Source organism: Meleagris gallopavo, chromosome 12 (genome assembly GCF_000146605.3).
Source record: "Meleagris gallopavo isolate NT-WF06-2002-E0010 breed Aviagen turkey brand Nicholas breeding stock chromosome 12, Turkey_5.1, whole genome shotgun sequence".
Classification (NCBI taxonomy): Eukaryota; Metazoa; Chordata; class Aves; order Galliformes; family Phasianidae; genus Meleagris; species Meleagris gallopavo.
The window spans coordinates 8,416,132-8,434,943 of record NC_015022.2 but is presented as its reverse complement, the minus strand read 5'-3'; the positions used below and the strand labels follow the sequence as shown (position 1 = coordinate 8,434,943).

The 18,812-nt window shown below is 34.6% G+C and overlaps 1 protein-coding gene across 1 annotated transcript; it reads left to right on the top strand.

Annotated features, from left to right (window-relative positions):
* The first annotated feature begins 290 nt into the window (after positions 1 to 290).
* LOC100549427 (aromatase) lies at positions 291 to 14,567 on the top strand. Its single transcript, XM_003209445.3, has 9 exons — positions 291 to 585; positions 1,729 to 1,879; positions 4,324 to 4,478; positions 5,647 to 5,823; positions 6,538 to 6,652; positions 7,789 to 7,903; positions 8,499 to 8,661; positions 9,978 to 10,219; positions 12,925 to 14,567. Exons 1-9 carry the CDS (start codon positions 444 to 446, stop codon positions 13,171 to 13,173), a joined length of 1,509 nt encoding a protein of 502 aa, XP_003209493.2. The 5' UTR covers positions 291 to 443; the 3' UTR covers positions 13,174 to 14,567.
* Positions 14,568 to 18,812: the final 4,245 nt, after the last annotated feature.

The following is an 18,812-nucleotide window of genomic DNA, read 5'->3' as shown; positions in this document are numbered from 1 at the left end:
TCCATGTGTGAACTTATTCAGTGCTTCCACGTGTGCTGAGAATTTAATTTCTTGTGTTTTGGTTAGCAAATTGCAAGGAGTAACCCTCAGTACTGGCCAGCAAAGCCAATGCTGGAGATGAAAGGTCTGACAGCCAAAGCATCCAAAAGTGTGCCTTCATATCAAGGTCAGAGAAGCTTTGTTATTTCCAGCCAAAGAGAGTGTCTGCTGCATGTCTCTTTCAACTTGTGATGTAGCCTGTCTTGGCAAGCAGTCCACGTCAGGCTCATTATAAAACACAGCTACCTCAGAGGTAATTTGGTCATTTACAGGGCCTCCACCAGGTTGAAAGGTACCGAGCAGATCTGAATAGAGCTTTGAGCTTTAAAAAAAACTCTGCCTCTTTTCTTTCCCCTTCTCTCTCTCTCCCTCTCTCTAAAGCAAAGCAGAATCAATTGGAAAAGATGATACCAGAAACTTTGAATTCACTAAACTACTTCACCAGCCTGGTACCAGACTTGATGCCCGTTGCCACAGTGCCTATCATCATTCTCATCTGCCTTCTGTTTCTAATATGGAATCACGAAGAAACATCATCAATACCAGGTAAGGTAACTCCATGGTATTGCCTAACAGCTGCCAAAGTATTTCTATAGTTCTTCAAATTTAAATGAGAAGGGAATGCTGAATAATAATTGTACACAGCAAAGCTTTCTAATAATAACGCAGACATTAAAGTAACCGATGAAAGAAATTAGGCTCTATTTAACCTTACCACTTCCCTAACAAACCTGGCCTAGCCATATAAATACATCATTTTGTTTTGCTTCTGTTGTGTATATGCTAGAAAGATACGTCATCTGACAAATTCTATATGTTCATATTTTCATGTGCATTATAAATTCCTACTTTTTATGTGTTGCATGCTTAAAGCTCACTGAATTATCTGTGCTAGAAGCAAGAAGTACTATCTGCCAAATGACTTTAGCAGATTTTAGCAGATTTTTGTCTTTTACAGACATTGCCAGAGGCAAGGTAAGCATCCTGTGAAGAAGAAAAACCTCCTTTAAAAATGATTCAATAGCCATGCTAATTCCGTAATGCTCTCTCCACTTTCTCCTGTTTGTTGTAAGGACATTCAGTGCTGAGTTACTGTAGGTTCTAGCTGATAACTTTAAGTGCTGATGAATTCTTTCTTACCTCCTATTTCAGCATGTTTTCAAAAATTTACAGCACTAAAATACTCTTTCCTCTAAATATCTATTTTCTCACTCTAGTATTAATGACTAAGACAAATATAATTACATTAAAAGAGATTAAAATAAGTATATTTAATTACATAACACGGATATTCAACTTTATAGGTGCTATTTCCAAGATCACTCAAATGATTTATTAAAATCACAAATAAATAAGTCATGTGCATTTCTTCTTTCTGGTGTCTAGCCATTGCTCACCCGATTGTAACCAATCTCAAAGAATGGTTTGAAGTCACATAAAGAAATACTGAATTTTATTTGCTGTATTCACACTGAATGGCTTGTAGGTTTTCAGAGGTAATAAATGAGACTCCAGCAATGCAGGTGCAAGTTTCTGTAAGACAAAACTTCACAAAGGGATTTTATGTGGTTTGCCAGTGCAAACCTCGACCATAATGCAAAAAGGGCAGTCTCCAAAGGGGTGATGTTCAGTGACATATTCTTGCCTGTGCACGCTGACAAGAGAAAACTTTTCCTATTTTTCCCTTAGGGCCAGGATACTGCATGGGAATTGGGCCCCTCATTTCACATGGGAGATTTCTCTGGATGGGAGTAGGTAACGCCTGCAACTACTACAACAAGACATATGGAGAATTCGTAAGAGTTTGGATCAGCGGTGAAGAAACATTTATAATTAGCAAGTAAACCTTATTTTCTATCTTCAAGAAAATGAAAAAGTTGTTTCATAGATTTACAACGTTTTTGCTACTTTCTGAGGTAGAATTGAAATCATTGCTTTACAAAATTATCATAACATTATCCTTTAATTTCCTGTTGGTCACAGATCTTTTTCTAATCTTTTATTTTTTTAGAGACTCTATTATTGAGGTCTCTATTAAAGACTACCACTGGATGGAGTCTCTCGTTTTCTAAGAGGAAAGTAACATAAAGAATTATGACCCAATCCTAAAAGATGCTTACAACTTACTATTCCGTTTAATATTAGGATGACACATTACACATGAATGCTGACTGATTGACTGCCACACAGCTTTAAGCCAAATTTTAGTTTCCTGTGTTAAGATTCTCCTTAAAATGAGAGTAATTCTTGAAGATTATGGCTGCAATTCAGCAAAGTAATTAAGCAAAAGCAGCATTACAGGATCATGAGTAATTCCACGCCAATTACTGAGATTACTCCTAGAATTCAATTACACAAAGCACTAAAAAAAATATATTGACACTAAAAGAAAAACAGTAGTAAAAGATTTAATATGCATAATTCATTTAAAAATATATATTAGCAATATCAGTCAATGCATATTCAGCTCTCATTATGTAAAGTTTTATGAAAGATGATGCAGGAAAGACAACTCTTACAGGATTTCTCAGGACTGCTGCTAAGAAACTGAAGCTGTAGATGCATCAGAAATTACAGGCTATACATCACCTTTCTTCAGGCATCTTTTGCTTAAAAGCACTGATATCACATGGAGAACTAATATCTAACTTCAAAAAAAAAAACAAAACACTTTTTTTATGGAGTGCTTCTTAAGTTCACTCCAAAACCAAACAATATTCCAACTTCTGTAAGTGCATAAGTGCATACTCCTTAGTTCCTATTTGTTTACTTGTACCACATAACATATAATCTTTACACCACTGCTTTACTTCTTTTTTGTTAGCTTTCATTTAATCAGATTTTCATCATGCTGGCATTACTAAAATGCTATCTCCCTCTAATAAATATATCTCAAAGCAATAAGGTTAGTCACAACCTGTTGGCCAACATATGTGAAAACAAACCTTGTAAACTGTAAAAACAGAAGTACGCATGTACTGGATTCACCCATATTTCTATTTAGGAATATTCATCCTACATATTTGGCTTTAGAAAATTTTCAATTTAATATATTTTTGTACGAATATTCCCCTTGATAATATTATGATGCTGCATACCCAAAAGTTCCAACTACATTTAGGCTTTCTGTGTGTGTCCAGGAATGGCCAAATAGCTACAGAATCACAGTTGAAGTTTAACATGATGAAGTTATCAACAGTCTGGTTAATTTTATTCATCACAGAAAAATTGATGCCTCAGAACATAAATACTAAATGCATTGAAATAAACAGAATTTGTCTGTACTCTAACATACTTGAATGAAAGTAGGAATCACACTCCCTTAAATCTGCCATGTTACTGCCTCTTCTTACTCAAGGAAGTAATAGATATCATAATTGGAGTCAGTTGGGGTCAAGCTGTTTGCGGCAAACCCCTACATATAAACTAGAAGGGTAGATGAATGGATAAATTGATTGACTAACAGATAGAGATATACCATTCTTCCCAAAATATTGGCCAAGGATTACAGAAATCGGTAGAATACAATGGATGATACTTCTGGAAACGCAGACAATCAACTGCAGTGAATGTCACCATGAAAGGAATAGAAATGTACACGGATGTAAAACACGTCATCTTCAGTTCCACTGCTTCATTTATTTGTGGTGTGTTATTCCTCATATTTTTGCTCAATATATAACCTGCAGTTTTCTAGGGCAGTGTTACTCAGCCTCTGGTATGAGCACTTGAGGGTCTTAGGAAGTTCCCTGTAGTGATTTTGAAAAGCACACATTAGCTGTTAGTAGGACTGAGTTATTTACGTCCATCCAAAAAAAAATTAAGGAAAAAAAATCAAATATCAAAATTAAAAGAAATTAATTTAAAACCACTAATCTAAATGTTAGAAGAAGAATTTCACTATATAAGAATGTATAAACCTGTCACTATTTTACGTAATTTTCTAAAATATCTGATACCGGTTATTGCCTGAGTATACGTGTAGATTCCTATTAGAAATACAAGTTATGAGTGTACAAAAGCTATTCACATTAAAATCTTTCAGTGACCATTTGTATTTTAACTGAAAAAATGTTTAAATCCAGTTAGAATACATTGTTGCTCTAGTATAAATTCTGAAGCCATTCAATCATTTTTTAAATTATGTAATAGGAGCAGCATTCAATGTCAAGAATAAACTAAGAATGCAAGTCAGCACTTCTGAGCGTATCAGAAAAACATTCTATGTATAATCTTTGAAATTGCATTTTATTGTTTCCTTTTCTCCCCACATCTCTTTCCCAGATCCTCAAGCGTATTCCATGTAATGAAACACTGGAACTACGTTTCTCGATTTGGGAGCAAACTTGGATTGCAGTGCATTGGCATGTATGAAAATGGGATTATATTTAATAACAACCCAGCACACTGGAAGGAAATCCGACCCTTCTTCACCAAAGGTAAATCAGTGCACATTAACACACCGGGCCACTCTATCACATGGTCTGTTTCTTTCTGAAATGTTATGTGCCCTTTGCATAATTAAACTAGAAGGACCAATTCTCTCTTTATGATCTCAAAATACTTTTTTACACATGTTCTTTCACATTTACTGTGTTTGTTATGGTATTTGAAAAGAAAAAAAATAAAATGATGCCCACAAATCAGATGTAAAAATAATTGAAATTTCAAGTCCAGAATTCACATTAGCTCAGCTAGCACTTCCATAAATGTATTTAGCAAATTCTGTCCACGTTTCTGTCCATACTTCCTATGATACTCAGGCCTTTCCTACTTGATTTTGCCATTGAAAACTATCAGCTGCTCTATGCTGGCTGAAGACAGCAGAAAAAAATAATTTCTTTCCTACATGTTCCTAGAAGTAGTAGTTCTCTCGATTTATGAGCCAGACAGCCTCTCTTCTCAATTCCAAATGTACAACCCCTCTCCACATGTATTTGATCAAATAACATACTTCAGGCAATTACAGAAGTTCTTACATGGAAAAGTAATTTAATTATAGTACCTGGGGCATTCAGCACTGAGTTCATTCCAGCTAAAGCTCATCAATAATCCCACTGAATTACACAGCAGAAGAATGTTTGAGTTCTTGAAATGAATACAGAAAATATCCCTCATAACATTATCTCCAGCGTCCATAGCTGAACAGACTAATACAGGCTAATGCAGAGTGTTCTACTAGAGCAAGCTTCAATATGTCCACAGCAACACCATAGGTAGCCAGCAGCTTATTGCAGAGTTTCTGTGCTGTTTACCCAGGAGATGTGTTCCCAGAAATGCCGGTTGTCCTCCCTGTGAGCCCCCAACCTAACATCCCTGCTCAGCATACTTGTGAGCAAGAGAGGCTGCCCACAGTGCCTGTACCTTCTGCACCAAAAAGCAGCAAATAGTGCCAAACACCTAATGTGGCATGAACCTAGCACTAAACATGAAGTGGATGGATGCAAGTGAAGTTCAATCTTTGTGTTTGTTGCCATTCTAACTAAAAATGCAGGCTACAATTTTTTACATTTTTTTTTTTTACTAACATCGTAATTGCTAGCAAATTAGTAATAAAGTATAAAATTTAATCAAGCTTTTGATCATCTTGCATCTTTGTATTTACAGCCCTGTCTGGTCCCGGTCTTGTGCGCATGATAGCCATTTGTGTTGAATCAACAATTGTTCACCTGGACAAACTAGAAGAAGTGACCACTGAAGTAGGAAATGTCAATGTGTTGAATCTCATGAGACGGATCATGCTTGACACATCTAACAAGCTCTTTCTAGGGGTCCCTTTGGATGGTACTAAATGCTTTATTTTATACTTCATGTGCATAAACAAGAAATATTCATTGACATCTCTTAGAGTTATTGTTTCAGACAACAGAACAAGGGCACACTATTACATCACTAAATGAATTACTGAAATTGATAAGTAACTCTAATCATGAGAACATTTTTTAGAATATATATATATTTGGAACAAATATATATTTGGAACAAATATATATATATATATACATATATACATATATATTATATATATATATAGCTTTTCACATCTAAAGAGGTTTTTATGCTACAATCCCAACATTATTGCCATGTAAGAATCAAAAACCTTCCCACCAAATGAAATTATTGCAATAAAAATTAACCCAATCTTCTCTGATTCTTTCACCCTCAAGCCCATTTAAACAAAATAATATTACCACGATACATAAATTAGCACATTTCAACACACTGCAAGAGAGTTCTGCTTCTGCTCTCCCATGGCAGAACATCTCTGGTTGAAACACCATCTCCTTTTCCCTACCTACCAAGAGTTTCTACAAAGAAATATACCTCATCTGCAATGTGCTATAACTGTTTCCTAATGGCATCTACTAAAAAATGTTTATCAAACTCCTGTCAATTTAGCAGGAGCAGGGCCTCATTATTAATTTCCCTGAAGCATTTCTGCTGCTTGACTATTGAAGTTTAGATTTTATACTGCTGTTTATTTACATCTATTTTCAGAAAGTGCCATTGTTCTTAAGATTCAGAACTACTTTGATGCTTGGCAAGCTCTTCTATTAAAGCCCGACATATTTTTTAAGATTTCTTGGCTTTGCAAGAAGTATGAAGAGGCAGCGTAAGTATCAACAATTTCTACAGATTTGCCTAAGATTCTTACTTTCTAGGAAGATCTTTCTTCAAATCATTCTCTTAGAAAGTAAATTGTGAAAATTTCAATGGTGACTGACTGAAGGCCACTTTCTACAAACCCAGGAAAGAAAAATGCTATGAACAGGCTGATCTCAGAGGGCCATTTAAAGTCCTTGTCTACACACTTCTAATTTACTTACCAAAATAATAGTCCTGAAAGCTAAAGTATGAAACTAAGTTGAAATCACAGGTTCAGTTCAAAGAGGAAAGGAAAAGCCATCTTTTGGGGAGAAATTACATTTACGATATGATCAAGGACAGACAAATAGCAGGCCACAGATTGTTGGTTCCTGGAAACAAGAACATGTCTGTATGCATGGTATTGCCCCAAAAGAGGGCTAATCCCTCCATCTAATTCTACTTACTAGTGTCTGCAATGTGCATTTTTTTTTGGTCAGTGGCTGAGTTTTGAGCCAAAATTTGGTGTTTAGCATGACAATGCATTTCAAAATTTTTTTTCTTTAAGTAAGGAATAAATAGGTTTTGCCACCTTCCTGTTTGTAAAAGTACTAACTTCCTCTTCTGTTTTGATGCTCTGATTTTCTGTTTTATACAGTATATAAAGAGAAGCTTACCAAGCTTGAATTTTAAGTGTATTTACCCCCCTATAAGCACAGTCTTTCTACAAGAATGTGGCCTTCAAATCTGTAGTTAATTGAAAATGCAAAATAAAAGCTATTGGATGTCATTTTTCCAAAATCAAAATGCATACTGTTGACAGTATGTCTGATTATATTATTCTTAAAAAAAAATCAACTCTACCATCAAGCTAATATATTTTTTATTTCATTTAGATATATAGAGAGGTTTCAACCCTTTTAATTCCAAAAAAAAAAGATAAGATTTCGGTCCAATCTAAGAAATTATTTTATAAGAAATATAAAAACCGTCAGTATTGCTGCTTTTGCAAATTACCATGTAACCATTCTTAAGAATACTGAACTTCTATCCTTAGGTGTTTTCATAGGTATAACCTTCATGTTTCTGAACATTATCTATACTTAATCATACACTAAAAGTCTTCAGATATTAATTAATATATTGGATTTTATCCACTTTCAGCAAAGATTTGAAAGGAGCAATGGAAATCTTAATAGAACAGAAGCGACAAAAGCTTTCCTCTGTTGAAAAGTTGGATGAGCACATGGATTTTGCATCTCAGCTGATTTTTGCACAGGTATTGGCAATATACTAAAATTTTGCCAACTTCGATTTTTCTATCCATTTTCTTTCAATAGCATAGAGAATTTACAATTTAGAGATCACATATCAAATTCAGATCATCAAGAAGGGATACAAGTTAGACAGTTTGAAGGAATCTCTCAAACAGGTGGCTTAAACGGCATCCTGGTTATTCACACCTTAAACAGCATCCTGAAAACTATTGAGTGAAGAGCATCCAGGGATATGCTCTCTCTCTAACCCCCATGTTTTATCTTGATGCATTGCCTTTTACTTGCAAAGGCTCCAAGTGCTATGTAAATTCTATCTTGCCTAATCTCTGACAGCTCACATACTCTGTGGGGAAAGGTAATAAATCAGTAAGAATCTGAGATAAGAACAAAGCCTCACTTTTTTGTAAAATCATATGCACCCATTAAAACATATATTTATATCAAAGGAATAAAGAATGCTTCTTAAAAGATAAGGGAAGAGACTGTCAAGATCTTGATTTTCATTTAAATGTATTCTAGGTCCATTCCATACTACTACTATGGGATGTTTGTTGGCATCAGGTCAGCAATCCCCAATTTTTTCCCCAATTTTTCTAGAACAGAGGAGATCTGACTGCTGAGAATGTGAACCAGTGTGTGCTGGAGATGATGATCGCTGCTCCTGACACTCTATCTGTGACTCTCTTCTTTATGCTAATACTGATTGCAGAGCACCCCACAGTGGAGGAGATGATGATGAGAGAAATTGAAACTGTTATGGGTAAGTAGGGGTTGCAAAGTCAGTGGTGCAGGAATATAATTTTGCTTGAGCAGAGATCATTTCTCACTCAAAGTCTGAAAACTCTAAGGATTTTCTTCTAACATGACTGTTTGCTTTAATATATATGAGCTACCACTTTATGTGGACAAATTTATTCAAGATCAAGAGAAAGATGAACAATTTTTAAGATAAATTCTATCAGGATTCATCAGAATTGACAATTTTGAGAAAAAATACTTATCCCATAAGAACAGCAGTCTAAATCACCTCAGAAGTTCCAGTGAAATTATTTTACTATTGCAAGGTAAATTGAAAAAGGAACACTCATTTCAAATACTTCTAAACATCAATATTTCTCTGTGTACGCACAGAACCGAAGTTTCACTATGACTGCAGAACGGTAATGTTAAAGAAAACTAAAATTATTATATCACCCTGCTGTCATCCATTTTGATCTCAAACTGGTCTCCTCCTTAAATACTAATGACGTAAACAATCAAAATATTTTAAGGTTGTATTCTCCATTTCTCTAGTCTTCATTCAAAGTTTAAATTCCACTGAACTACATAGAAACTAACTTCATCCAATCCTGTGGTCAGTTAAGTACTGGCAAGCATATTAAAAAATCCTTTCCTCTTTCCCTGAGGTACTTTTATGTCTCAAATACAAAGCAAGAGCTATGATGTTACCTCAATCAAACTTCTTGTAATTGTTTTAGCCTCTTTTCCCCACTTGGATTAGGAGGCTGCATTTCCCCTTGTCTTCTTATGGAATTTTTTCTGAATGACCCAAAGTGTTAAAACTGAAGGAAATCCAGGAATATCTGGGAAATCCAAATAGTGAGCCTTCTTGTCACTTTACTGACTCTAGAAAAAACTTGGAATCCTGTTTGGCATAACAGCAGCAAAATCTTCCACCACAACATAGCACAAAGGGTTTTTCTTACTGTACTTGGAATATAGTATCAGAGGGTAGCCTCAGATTCATCACTACACAAAACCTCTATAAAATCCTGATATATCAGAGTATGTCAATCTTGAAGTCCACTAAAATGAACTGTGCTTTGCCAGTGAAGATTGAAGCAAAATGCATTGAGTACCTCAGCCTTCTCCTTGCCCATTTTTACCAGTCTGCCAGTATTGACACTAGGTGGGGATGGGCTTCCAAATGGAAAGCATACATGAAACTACACAGAAGCTGATGGGTACTTCCTACCATTTCAGGAACTGAAAATCTTCCTAAAATATTTTGGAATTTGTATTATGCTTGTAATAAATTCATAACCAACTGCTTCACCATTTGTTTTATTCCTGAAGGTGACAGAGATGTACAGAGTGATGACATGCCAAACCTCAAAATTGTGGAGAATTTTATTTATGAGAGCATGAGATACCAGCCAGTTGTGGACTTAATCATGAGAAAAGCTTTGCAAGATGATGTAATTGATGGCTACCCTGTGAAAAAGGGGACAAACATTATTCTTAACATTGGACGTATGCACAAGCTTGAATTCTTCCCAAAACCGAATGAGTTTTCTCTTGAAAACTTTGAGAAGAATGTAAGTTTTCCACCTTATTTCCTACAGGATATTGGATATTATTTGTTGACAATGTATGTTCCTCCTATTTTGATCAAGACCTTTGTGACCAAGGCTGTTTTCCCTTTGACTAACTACCTATCTAGCCAGATGTACGTCCTGCTTATTACTACTATTGTTTTAATTAGAGGTAGGTGGGCATTTTCCCATCAAAGTGTCTTATCATTCAAAAATAACAACAACATTGAGAACAAGAATTTTTGCAGGCATCCCAATTTAAAAATTCCACCGAAGACTGTCCAAGAAACACATCTTTACCACCATCTCTGATGCTAGGCAAAATAGAGAGGCTTTAGAGAGCCACAGCCATGCAAGCAGTACATAAAGAGCTGAGGCAGTGCACGGAATCTCTGGTGAAGTGAAGCAGTATGGTAATTCCCAAGAGACAGTCTCTAGCACCTATTTTATATATTAATAAATACAAACAAACACTAAGTAAAAATACACATCTTTTATACACTGAATTGACAATCCTAAATATTAATCAGCTCAGTAATGCAAATGCTGGGTAATACTGTCCCAATGCAACATGCCATTTAATCTAAGTTTCATTCCAACTCCCAAAAGAATTTTTTCTATTTGTAACCCCCTACTACTGTAAATCATTCTTGAGATTGTTTTCATTCAGAACTTTGCTCTTCTGATTACTGATCAAATGAATTGTTTACCAAAAATATACTTGTTCAGCAGTAATCACATGGAGAAATTAAAAGTGCACTGAAAAAAGACAGACCAGTTCCATGGCAAATTTGACTCCTTGTTTTTGACTGTTAACCAGTGCAGGTGGAAATGAAAGATGCTGCTATCCAAGAAAGAGAGGACACAAAATATGAAATATTAACTGCTGGCTAGCACAGCTATGAGGTTAGATCTCTAGAACAGCCAGCCAGACATGCAAGAATGGAAGGCATTACCAATTTCCCTATTAAGGGAATCTCAACTGTGCAATGTTAGCCTTTTCTCACAGATGAACAGATTTTCATGGTATATAAGCATCCTCATTATACGGTCTAGTGGCCTGTCAGGTATAAAAGTTGTATGGGGCTAAAGCTAAAGGGTTAATCCTTTCTACAGCTGTCATAACTCATTTTGACCAACTGAATAACAAATCTGAATTCATTTTATTACCAGGCAAAACTTTTTTTTCTGTAAGATGTTAGAAGATGCACAACAAGAAATTTCAGTTCTAAAAAAACAAAGAGGAGAGCCACTGTGATACTTCAAAAATAGTAAAACACCTGAAGACAATTAAGAAATGAGGGGGAAAAGGTTATGTATGCTCAAGCCAGAAACATGTAGAAAAATCAAAGATAGAGTAACTGATTAAGTTTACTGAACTCCTCAATGTGAATAGAGTCCATTTTGTCACCTATTGTTTTCATTCTAGATATTTCTATAAAAATGGATTTCTTGCTTATTTTATAAGCACACTTAGCTTCTAAAAATATTTCCCCTTGACCAAATATTTAACCACACATTTTCAACTGATTTGATGTATGATGTTTGCCACATAATTATTCCAGCAAGCATAATTCTCTCACAGTTCTCTAAGCTAATAGCAACCCACACCATTATTTATAAGATGACATTGTTAGAATCTAAATATTTTTCCATTTTCACAGGCTGTGTGCTTGCCATTGAGCTATACTGCCAGCTGCTGCACTTGCTTTGTATTATAAGCATTTGTATTTAGCTATCATTTTTGAAAAAGTATATATCTCAGTTTATTTGAAATGATTTGAACAGGAAATTTTTTTTCAATGTAAAAAATGAGGGGAAAGGATAATTTCTCTAGAAAATTTAATATGAAGCATCCTTCTGTATCCTAATTCTGGATTCAAAAGGAAATGAAAAGCACATAGCTAACATTCTTTTTAATTGTGAAATACATTAACAAAGAAAAAAATTAACTAATTGCTTTTCTTTTTTCATACCAAGTGCCTTGGTACATCATAAGCAGTAACATTCATGTTTCAGGGGACTGTTTGGATAGTTGACCTATTCAGTGTTGACAAAGGTAGAAGTTTTCTGTGCTTTCTTCAGCAGTTCTGGAAATCTTAAATTTCACATTTTAGTTGATAGAACAAGAGATAATCACTTTATAAATGTTTAAAAAAAAATTCAACATTGCATTTTATGAGAAAATTGCTCATTTCTCAGGATCACATTTTGAAAACTGGTGTATAGCTTTATGATAAATGTTACATAACACGTTAACATTTAGCTTAGACATTTATGAACCTTATAATAAATTATTTCAGAAGAAGTTTTTAAATGTACTTTAGCATATATTAAAGTGAAACCTTCACTACTCACAGCCTGTGATAAAATCCCTGTAGTTCTCAGGGGACAAGCAAAATGCAATACATGGCAGAATTCAACTGCTTCAACTTTACCTTTCCTGCTACCTTTGCGTTTGAAATGGCATAGTTATTTCCTGTATTTATTTCCATGTTTTGGCCTGACTTGTGTGGGAAGACCATTCAGTAACAGAAGCACCAGTGTGAAGTCAAGACATAGCTTAGATATAAGGAAGGAAGCAGTTTTTCTTAAAAGATTCTTTCCATGCTTCTTCCCTATCCATACTACAGATTCCATCATTTTTCTAACTGATTTTATCAAGAAAATTTTGGCTTAAAGTTTATTCCTCATGTTATTCTGCACAGGTTCCATCACGCTATTTCCAGCCATTTGGATTTGGCCCCCGGGGCTGTGTAGGAAAGTTTATTGCCATGGTAATGATGAAAGCAATTCTGGTGACTCTTCTGAGACGGTGCAGAGTACAGACAATGAAAGGAAGAGGACTTAACAACATCCAGAAAAACAATGACTTATCCATGCACCCAATAGAAAGGCAGCCTCTGCTGGAGATGGTTTTTACACCAAGAAGCCCAGACAAGAGTCAGAGTGATTAAAGCAGATCAGCATTAACATTACAGGGTGTTCACAGCCACTTTAAGAAATGCCCTTCATTCCCAGGTAAAGATATAACGTAAAACATTTTGTTGCAACTAAACCATTACACCAAGCATCCACTTATTTGCCTGCGCAACACGTGTTCTGGCCGTAAATTCCATTGCAATGCAGTAAGTCCAAATTCTCAAAATAGTCCTGTTGTCAGGTGATGCCACACTATACACAGGATTCCTGACTACTTTTTAAACCGTCAAGTTCAGATGAAGTTATGCCTTGCTTTTCAAATGGCGCAAGGTCAGACATTTGAGGATCAAAATCACCTGCCTGTTTGTGCTAAACTCCAGGACTCATCCTGGAAATTTCATCCTCCCGGCCCTCCAGTTGGACATAGCAGTACTTAGTGTGAAAGTTCTAATCATCTGTTTTCAAAAACATCTGGAAAATGCTAAATTTGACTTCAAGACTACGAGATGATTTAAAATACAGAAAGCTATCATGCTAAAAAAAAAATATGTGTACTAACATAACTACAGTAGTAGTAGTATAGTACTAATAATGATTTCCTCCAGCCTCAGGTTTAAACTTGGTCCTTTACAGAAGAACTATGTAACTACCCAAGTTTCTTGCTGAAAATGGATAATATATGGAAATTTGTAGAGTATAGCTTGATATTTGTTGGCATCCTTACTAGCCTAATGATGAGTTTCTTCTTTGGTCAAGAAGAAGACGATTTTCTGGGTTTACTGTCAGCATTCTTTGGCAGAGATTTTCCATTTTCAGTAAGCTCCAGTGTTCTTATCACATAAACTAAAGAAAGAGGCTTTCAGGAGAAAGTGCCTTGATAAAACTAACCAAGGAACAAAAAGTTTATATTCAGCTTTTCCTCCAAAGTCATTTAAACATTTCCTTTCTGTTTATAGTTTATATACTTGTTTAGAAAACTTAATTATGTTAATTAATCTGGTCCTTAGGACCACTGCTCTCAGGTGCAGGTCTGGCAGACAAAGATTTATTCAAGTAGCATACATAAACTACTCACAACCGATAAATAACTGTTTGTCTAGTCAAGGGTAATGAATTAGGTCAGAATGGAATTGTTAATGAATAAGAGCTGCACATTTAGGTCAAACCAGCATTGAAGTGGTCTACAGGAATTTGAAAATATATATATCAGATTTGAAAAAAGCATGATTTATTGTAGCTAGGTTACTTTTACAGCTTTCCATAAGATTGGCACAGTGCCCAAAAGTGACACCAGAAAAGCACAGTTTCTTAAGCCTGTGAATATAGACAAATCTGTGTATCTGAAGATGCACATAAGTAGAATTTCCATCTTTTTAGTCATTAAGAGGCAAAGTGACATGAACATTTGGAATATCCCTTGTAACCTCATTCTATATCCTTCATAGCTTTTAAACTAAGAAATTGAGTCAGTTGGGGAAAAGAAAAAAAATCCACTGAACCTTATTTTGCTTGGGAATAACCTATAATTTTAGACATTGTGCATCTTCATTTATTCACACACCAACATTTTGAACAGTGGTCATTTACTCTTTAGTTTCTATCTCAGTTATAGATTCAGAATAAGTTTATTCTCAAGGTTGAAAATAATAAACTCCATAAACTACTTTTATCATTAAAATTTTAAAATAATTACATGAAATCATGTAGATAGTTGAAAAATGCTCTGATTTCTTTAATATATACTGTTAAATTTAAAGGCTGGTATTTCAGACACATGATTACTGTTATTACTCTATGAAAGAAAAGCAGTTTCATTTTTACTTTTTGTCAGCAAAGGATGCAGAATTATTTTGCACTGTAATTCAGGTGCACTCTTTCTCATATGCTTTGCAAATAGTGATTCTGGTCCTCAAGTTTCTGTAGTACTTATTTTTGCCCGTATTTTGACAATGGACCTGTTAGTTAACCTGAGATGCTATGTAATCTGAGCCCAGTTCTCCATCTCTCTTCTATGGCTGTCACACAGTGGTCTATTTGCATGAATATTTGCATGATGAGGCCTATTTCACCACACGTTTGAGAATGGTAATTGATGGAACACCATTTCAAAGCTTGCCATGTGGATATAAACAATTTAAATCTTCTAGATATATATATGCCATTGTATATAACTAATTTTAAATGGTGTTTTATTACCAGATATTGTAAAAGTGTAGGTGACCTTCACAGCTGTATCAAATCTATTATCAAGTGACTATTCCATTGACGTTCAGTTTATTAACACAGATCAAACCTGAAGACTGTTTAATACATCACTGTGATTATGGGCTGCTCACAGCACATAAATGTAATACACTGTTAGAAAATAAGTGATCAAATAAAGTGTGTATGCACAAAAACATGTTTTAAATTACGTTTCATCATGTTTTCCTAATCTAAATACAAAATAGATGACAAAAAGGTTTAAGTGTATGAATGTGTATGAAAACAAACTGATTTTAAAATACTCTAATATTAAAATACTAGATACAGGGAGCAAATGGCATACACTAGAACTCTTGAAAACTCTTCAACGTTACTTCTTGAAAAAAAATCTATTCATTTTCAGATATCATGAGACACTCTCAAAAACATTTATCCCGGAATTTTACAAGCTCTAGGAGTGAAAATGAATTTAAACGGGAATGAACAATTGTAAATTTATTAGATTGTCAACTGTTTGCATTTTCCAACACAATCGAGTTAATAGATCATTAAACTCAATTTTAAGTTCAAAATAAAAATCCCAATTTAAACATACTGTATTATTGTCAGATAAAGCAAAGCAATGAAAAAAGAGCCAAATCTGCTCTGATCCATGGATTATAAATGGATCATAAATCCTGCTCTATGACTGAAAGTTGCTATGACATTTGCTATGACATACTAGTTTTCAAATGAGTTATCCTCAATTTGCTAAGTTTTGAGCTCTAGCATTCTTAACATCTGTCTACCATTATTCTAAGCTTTAACAATAAAAAAAAAAGCCTGCTTTTATAAGTCCAATGTTTCCAAACACTGAACTTTAATCTTATAATGTAAACAAGATCTCAACAGTGCTACACCACTCTAGAAATAATACAATTTAAATGCATCAGTGGTTTAAAAAAAAGAACTTACATTTGCAGAAGTATATTTTGTGAACAACTAGCCACACTTAAATAAAACTTCTGCTTTCATAAGGTGAGGTGATATTATGCTATTCATGTTCATCTATCATCTCATTAGATATGATAACTTTAGTGAGGTACAAATACAATTAAGGGATCTACAAGTCAAGACTGCACTGCTAACAGGGTCCAGCAGATGGCACACACAAAATTTATTCATGCACCTAGAGCAACTTCACCTGTTAGCAAAGTCCCTCTTGATATACAAAAGCTATAAGAGCCAGACTTCCACCATCGTAATTACTAAATACTGCTAGAGGTAGAGATGGAGTCATTCCAAAGTCATTGAAAATGTATAGGTGGAGACAAATCTAACCACCAATGGACAGATCTTACTAGCATTATTCTGACTGGTACTGGCATTAGAAAATTATCTTCATATACTAAAACTGTTCTCCCAGTCTACCCAAGTGGAATCTATATATAAACATATATACATATTATTTGGCATCGAGGTTGATAGAACCTTAGTAAGTCCCAAAATGATTTCTGAAAAATTGTAAAGGTCTGTTGGGATTTTAAGTATAATTCATCTAAACTTAATTATTTTGATGTCTTTACACTACCTCTCTCTCCCTCAATTTGACATTTTTATATGCTATTTTACCCTGTTGCTTGGTTAATTTAATTTAGTGTGTCTATGGCATTCTTCCACAGCTCATAGTATAACAGGAATCTGTAATGAAATATCAGTTATTGAAGGAAGTTGATTTTTGTGTATTAAGTGATCCTTCAATGAATAATTCAAGTCCTAGTGCTTCATGTGGCCTCACCACACTATCACAAGTAATTATAAGCTCATCAATCCAAGAAGTTCCATAATAGCTCTTTATTCTTTAAATAATTGCTGGGCAAAATCAAGACCAGTTAACTCTACTGCAAAGAAAGATAGATTTGATACAACATGCACAAAACCATTAAAACGCCTGATTAAAGATGAAAATACCTCCCATAGGATTTCAGCCATTTCATTTCTCCTTAGTTCTAGAAGAGCTAATTAGCATCTCACTCAATGCTTTATAAACTTATCCCTACCTTGTAATAACATAGAGATGAATTTCATTCTGTTTAGCAGCCATTGAAAGATTCTTGGCAAGTAATTACTGATCATAACATCCATATTCACAAACTTCACCTTCCAACACCTGTAAGCTTATTTGTCCTCATATTCATTCCAACAAACATTAGAAGAAACTATTATTCAACACTGAAAAATATAATGGAGACATGAGAAGATTATAAATCAGTATTATTATAATATTAAGTATGGTGCTAACCGCATTAAGAAAATTGCCACTTACTTCCATTTCAGAAAGCACATTATTAAATTCTGTAAAAGGATTAGATCCAGCTACTGAACGAAAGCAGCTGCAAATGGTTTTTTTTGTGTGTGTTTGATGGGAACTGAAATGTTTTCAAATGAAATTTCACTAGCTCAGATGTATAAATAAAAATGAAGCTATATTGATTTCATCTTCCTTCTTGCATAAAGGAAAACGTAAAGAAGTCATATTACAGAAACGTTATCACTCTCTTATATTACTTCACCTAAGGATCCCAGAGCTCTCTGTAGGTATTAATCAAGATTTGAAGGCAGAACTGACTTGGCAAACTCAGGTGCCACAGAGAGGTTATGGTAAGAAAAAAACAACTAAAAACAATTAACTGGTTAGCTCTGCAGCTAAATGTCTGAGAGCACCTTAGCAGACAATATTTGGTCACAACCCTAGGGCTCTTGGAGCATAATCCAATTAAGACACCTTTGCCAAGATGTCAGTATATATGGCCAGAGCCTGCTCTGCATCTGTGAGATTCCGTGAATAGTATGAGTAAATAAGATGGAGTATACAGTAAATATTTGTCTAGTACCACCTAAACTGTATGATCAAACAACATAGCCAAAGGCTGGTAAAGCAGGAAGCACATAATACGTAGCAATACTTCAGTCAAAACATATTGCAAGACTCAGGGACAGCAGAAAGGTTACTGTTTACATATTGTTATTAGGTAGGTTACCAAGGAATTTTTGGCTCATGCTATGCACATTCTTTCATTGCTGGAAAGTGTACTGTTTAGCATATCCAGTGCTAGAACCTCGATTTTATTTTAATATTTACTTAAAATTGTATGAAGGAATTACTTCTCCCCATTGTCAGTTCTAGCTACTCACTAGGGCTCTTTGCCATAGGATATATAACAGACTTCTAAATTTTACTGAAATTTGAGTCAGGATCTGAGTTCAGGTAATCATGGAGCCATATTTGTATATTTATATTTGGGTAATGATGTGGTATTGACATACAAATATTATAACATATTGAAAGCCTAAGTCTGCTACGTTCTTTAAGTTATAAAGCAGTTTGTGAATATCTCAAAGCATAATACTGAGCATCCTTAAATTTAGAAACCATTTATTGAATTTGAGTTGAAGTCTGCTAACATAAATCTATTTCTTTATTGACAGG

Coding starts and splice junctions, on each gene's coding strand:
- LOC100549427 (XM_003209445.3), top strand. CDS start 444: ATGATACCAGAAACTTTGAATTCACTAAACTACTTCACCAGCCTGGTA. Junction 586..1,728: donor AGAAACATCATCAATACCAG/GTAAGGTAACTC, acceptor TTTTTCCCTTAG/GGCCAGGATACTGCATGGGA. Junction 7,904..8,498: donor CTCAGCTGATTTTTGCACAG/GTATTGGCAATA, acceptor CAATTTTTCTAG/AACAGAGGAGATCTGACTGC.